A 6005-nucleotide genomic window follows, 5' to 3' on the forward strand; every position below is an offset into this window, starting at 1 on the left:
TGGCTAGTTAACGTTAGTTAACAGGTTCAGTTTGAACAGATTGATAACAGTTACCATTAGTGATATTCAGCTTATTCCCTTTTTTATGTAATGTTAGCCTTACATACAAGGAGGTGAAAATCATACCTGGGTAAAAACTCCATGGCGAGTTATTTTGACCATAATTTGCCACAAATTAATACTGTCGCTAGACATCTTTATTTTGTAACTACTTTCTGTTTCACTCAGTATATGATGCATTTGGATGTTTAAGTTAGTTAGCGTTTAGCCAACATTCTGTCATAGTGCCAGTGCCTGCTGACTCACGTTATGGTCTCTGCTTTCTTTTTGCGAGTATCACAGCTGGTTAATTTACCACATTTTTCTGCAAACTGAAATTAAATTAAGCATTTATTAATGAGAATTCTCAGTCATCATCTGTTTTATAACCAAATAGCTAATGGCTATAAATAAACAAACATGCTGATTGCTAATTGCTATAAATATAATAATAAACATAAAAATGGTTGGAGCAATAGAAATGCTCCAAAATCACTTGAAATAAAATCCCTTAACATTAATTTACATTAAAAGTTAAGAACCTTTTTGTCTTCTGTAAAGTAACTTTTTTGAAATCATGAGTTGTTAGGACAGATATTGTCCATTAATATAACAGTGTCATGTTAACATTACTGGTAGTTATGACAGATGCCATGCTGTTTAGTGTCAAGGCAGCCAGGGGTGGAAGTGCACCAGAACAGTAGGGGACCCTGTTCTAGGTCAGATCTTTAAAGTAACTGTTTTTGTGGGGAAATAGTTGTTATTCTGTTCTAAATTGTATACACAACATAAAGTGATGAATAATTTTTTCATTATTACTTTGTTGCGGCTTAGCATAGGGCTTTAGCTAATGAAAATTGTGATGATTAACCAAGGGTAACTTGTGTGTATATGTGTTAAGGTGTTTGAGCATTGCAGTTGCGTGGCAGGAGGAAACCTAACAGCCTCTGTGGGTCAGTGCAGACACAGGGAGAGCTGCCAGCGAGTCTTCCCCTACTTCTTGGCTCTATCTGTCATCACTTCCTTCATCATCTCCTTGGGCGGTACACCAGGATACATGCTGCTCATCAGGTGAGTCAAACAGCTGACATTCTAAATGAAATGCCTAACAAGTAATAAATTTATACATGTATAACTCAACCAGTAAATACACCTTTTTTACCTTTTGTTTGCTGATACCGTCATTGGTATGATCATCACTATGATCACGGTCATTCAAGATTTTACATGTATTACTGAGGAATTATTATGACAAAAATGGGTATTAATACTGAATGATTTCCCATATAGATAATTACCAAAAAAGTATAATTTTTGCTATTTTAAAATAAAAAGCTTGTCTGCTTCGCAAGCCTGTCTTTTGTTAATGATCAGTTAAACCCCAAGCCTTCACTATAAGCCAAACATGTCCAGTTTTAATATTAAGACTGTTTTTTTTTTAATCTGTCTTTTTAAAGGATAAAATCTGAGCTCTGGCACTAAACATGGGTAGCTTTGCTCCAAATCCTGGTCAGCTGACACTTCTGGAATGCTTAGGCTCCTCAGAGCTAAATTGGGTTACCGGCAACACCATTCCCTTATTGTTTGGCCTGCGGAAAATTACTGTGCGGATATGTAGCTCTTCCTTTATTTAAACAGAATAAGCCACCTGTTACTTGACGAAGGATATGAAGAGAATGTAAAAAAAAAAGCTGAAAAGGAAGAAAATGTACAGTACATGGTGTCAATTGTTATACTGCTCTTTATTTTGCTCTACAGATGCATCAGGCCACAGCTGAAGTCTTTAGCTTTAGGATTTCACACCCTGACAACACGCACTCTAGGTACGCACTCAAATACTGTTTGTTTCTTTTAATTGCTGTATGTTCCTAGATATTATAAAAATGATGAACTTTCGGTGAAGTAAGTATAGTTCAATTGATAATCTCACTTCCTTTATGTAGTGTAAATCTGGCTCTGTTGTGGTTAATGCAACTATACTTGCAAATCTGTAATTTAACAGCTGGCATCCCAGCCCCTATATACTTTGGAGCAATCATTGACACTGCCTGTCTGAAATGGGGCCATAAGAAGTGCGGTGGAAAAGGAGCTTGCAGAATCTACAATACAACTGCCTACAGGTAACACATTCACACAGGACCTGCCCACAATACTAAATTAATGTTTTTTAATGTAGCTATGTTTAAGGATGTTTGATAGTATTATAGCATAGTTGCCACAAGCAACCTGAATAAACACTTGACAATTTTGATGAATTTCAACAGATGAAATCAATACTAGGGCTGGGAGTCAATTTCAAAAGAGGTGATTGTCCAATTCCAAGCATTTTTGAAACAAAAGTCAACTCCAAAGCTTTGGACTTGATTCTACAAATTCAAGTCTCAAGAATCGATTCTCAGAATCAACTCACTTGCAGTCGACTCCAAGCCCTAATGAATACCTTTATCACACTATAATCAGACACATCTGAACCATACTTTTTATTTTCTTAACAAAAGTTTAACAAGCTAGAAAAAATATTGCACATTTAATCCATTCATACTAGGGATGCATCGATACCATGTTTTTCAGACTGAGTACAAGTAGGAGTACATGTTTTCTTGGTACTTGCCAATACCGATATCAATACCATAATGAAAAACCAACTTAGAATTAAGTAGCTAGTATAAATGAGTGCAACAGTTAAATCGGTAAAATGTAGCGGATTTTAAATGATGTGCCTTAGCTAGTTATGTCAAGTTAGTTAATCATATGCATAGCTATTCGAGGAGCTTACATCTTGTTAAAGGCCTTTGTTTGGTCGATTGAGGTGTAGTTGAGTGTCCTCTAAAACCAGGCATGCACTGTGCCAATTTTATTCGTTTGGATAGACCATCGTGTATGAACAAATTTACGATCAACATGCTCATGCTGAATGAAAATGCTCGGTCCGGCTGACATGCTATGTAAAACACAGCCCCAACAGTTAGCTCTGTCTGTGGACAAATTCCAATAAAGTTTCATTCAAAACAGCACACTGTGCACACTTTGTGTGCTGAAAAATGAGAGCGTGGCAGGAACATGCTAAAAGTGACCAACTACTTCACCACTTCACTGTGCAAGCAGCCCATCATTCACTCCTAGCTTGAGTGGTATGTTCATTAGCATGGCAGCATGCAGGCTTTGGTCACATGGTATCAAGTGGTATTGGATGTTGGATGTGTCTCTGTGTATTTTATGAGTACAAGCCTGAGTAAATGAGCATGGTATTGAATGGATACCTGATACCAGTATCCGTATCGATGCATCCCTTATTCATACCTTCACAAAATTAAGACTTTTAGAGGCCAGCTGTAAGTTGGAAATATGGGTTTGTGAGACAGTTAGCTAAGACCACAGTCTGTTATACTTTCTCTCAGGATAGCATATCTGGGCCTAACACTGGGCCTGAGGACAGCCTCCTTCTTCCTGTGTGCTCTGGGTCTTCTGGTCTTACAGCGGCACGTCAAAAGGCAGGAGAGCGGCGTGCTTTCTAATGGCAACACTGGTAGCACTGTTGCAGAACTGCAAGCACTTAGAAAAGAGGAGACCAATAACTCGAACTCAGACCAGTCCCCACGGACCTCAGACTATGACCCTGAGCGGGAGACACGCCTGTGACACACGCACTCCAGTCAGCCAGCCATGCAGGGAACCATCCGGCTGTGCCCGTGTTTGTTTTTTCAGCATAAAAATATTGAGTATAAAATTATTTCTACCAGACGATGTGAAGTACAGAAATGTCTTGTTTTGACATTTTGGAATTAGCTCTTGAATCCACATTCTGTTTTACAAAAAAAAAATGAAAAAATGTAGCAAAGAATTCTGGGGGGGAGGAGGTGTGGGAGTCAATGAGTTTTATAAACAAGCTTTTTTATTTGAATGTGGTCAATTGTAGAGAAGTCTTGTTTTGTCTGTATTTTTCTAAATACTAAAATTAATGTACTGCTTTGTGAGTGCAGTATTTGGATGGTGGATTAAATGCCATTTAGGGCTGTAATTGAGCCTTTGGTTAAGGCATGTTTGATTCATTTAACACTATCATTGCTTATGTGTTGAGAGCAAACGGCCAAAGTGTGATGAATGTTCCATTCAAAGCTGAGCAAGAGAGGCAGGCAATAGACAATATTAAAGTTTCCAATGCAGAATGCTCAGTTCTAGTCCTGCTCCATTAAGAATGTCCCAAATCAACTGTGGGCAGAATTTTAAGCATTCCTGTGTCTGAAAAGATTATTTTTTTTTCCTTAAGAGTGTCAACAGGGTAACCAATGAGTCTCTACATAGATATACCTGCAGGACAATTTGTGTGTATTTCTATTCTCAGCCTAAAGGTAGGCCTTTAATAGTGTCACTGCTATCATATCCAACATATCTACACATCTACAGTAGATAGCAGCACCAATCATAAATGCTCCTAGAGACAATTATACAATGTCATATCCTAAAGCCATTTTAGTGCACAGTCTGGAATGAAAAAATACTGTTGCCTTGTAGGTACACAATCATATATAAAGTTGGATGCAAAAGGTTGGGAATTGCTGGCCATATTACATATTTTGTTGATTTTATATTTTATTAAACATTTTTTTGCAAATGTTCAAATACTGTCCATAAAGGTAAAAGCAAAAAACTCAAATGACAGTAAAAGACCTGCAGGACGGTTTAGCTCTCACAGAAGGGGTGGTGCACCATTCTACTGTGCAGCATTGCTTGCACAAACATGATCTTCTTGTAAGAGTCATCAGAAGAAAATGTTACCTGCAACCTCATCATAAAAGTCAACATCTGAAGAATGCAAAACAACAACTGGATAAGCCGGAGTAATTATAGAAACAAGTGCTGTTGACTAATGAAGTGGAAAAAAAGGACAATCACCATAGGTATATTTTGTGAAAAAAGGAGCAGCATTTGATGAAAAGAACATCTTGCCAACTGTCTAATTATTATTATTATTATTATTATTATTATTATTATTATTCTTTGAGGTTGTGTGGCAGCCAGTGGTACATTGCACAGGTAGATGGAAGAATGGCTTCCATTAAATGAGCATCACAGTCCCTTGACTTGAACATCATTGAAAATCTGTGGGTAGTTCTTAAACATTCTGTGCATGCAAGATGGTCCAAGAGTAAGGAACAGTGGGTGAAAATTCTTAAAACAAGAATAGAAAGCTCCAAGCTGGCTACAAAAAGTGTTTGCAAGTTATATCTACCAAAGGGGGTGTTATTTAAGTACTGATTAAGTGGGGTGTCCACACTTTTGCATGTCACAATTACATATTTTATTTTTTCCTATTTTTGAAAGAACAGTTAAAAAATTGAATTAAAATGATTTAACACTTACCCCAGATGCAGTCGATTAGCCAAGACGTGTGATAAGCGACGTGTTTCTGTAATTTACAATGGGGGATGCTAGGCTAATGTCGCTAACAAACACTGGACCTCATCTAAATAAATACATGCCAAACTGTTGATTGTTTGCTTCAAAAATCTCTTGAAAAGTTACATACAAATTACAAGTTTAGTATCATTTCATTTAGTAAAACCATAAGGGGCATGTTGTAGATCAAAACGTCACTACGCAGGATTGCCGTTGTGTTTTTAGCATAGCTAAGGCTTCATAAATGTGAGACAGTTAGCTAGAAGTTGCATTTCGAATAACTATAAAGCTACAACAATGAGGCATTGTGTTACATTTTGTATAAACATTAAACAGACCCAAAAAATCTAGGTCTAGTCTGGTATATTACCACTTACCCCAATGATGCAGAAACATGCAAACTGGTTTTTGGCAATGAACCACAAACTAGCAAGAGTACCTTTCAGCCAAACTCTGTGTATGTAGTGATCATTTTTTTTACCTAACAGTTACAAGGAAGTTCGCAAACAAAAAAAAAAAATCTAAAATTGCAGTTGTTCAAAGTATATTTCTACGGATGAGTAGGGAAT

The 6005-nt window shown here is 37.1% G+C and overlaps 1 protein-coding gene across 1 annotated transcript in view; it reads left to right on the forward strand.

The window, feature by feature from the left end:
* slco1c1 (solute carrier organic anion transporter family, member 1C1) overlaps positions 1-4061 on the forward strand; it is a 60277-nt gene extending 56216 nt beyond the window's left edge. The window contains exons 12-15 of the mRNA XM_036577028.1: positions 941-1110; positions 1798-1862; positions 2042-2159; positions 3438-4061. Coding sequence (XP_036432921.1) covers positions 941-1110; positions 1798-1862; positions 2042-2159; positions 3438-3678 — 594 coding nt within the window. The 3' untranslated portion in view covers positions 3679-4061. The remainder of the gene's footprint in view (positions 1-940; positions 1111-1797; positions 1863-2041; positions 2160-3437) is intronic.
* Positions 4062-6005: the final 1944 nt, after the last annotated feature.

The sequence above is a fragment of the Colossoma macropomum genome, unplaced genomic scaffold (assembly GCF_904425465.1).
Source record: "Colossoma macropomum unplaced genomic scaffold, Colossoma_macropomum, whole genome shotgun sequence".
NCBI classification, from domain to species: domain Eukaryota; kingdom Metazoa; phylum Chordata; class Actinopteri; order Characiformes; family Serrasalmidae; genus Colossoma; species Colossoma macropomum.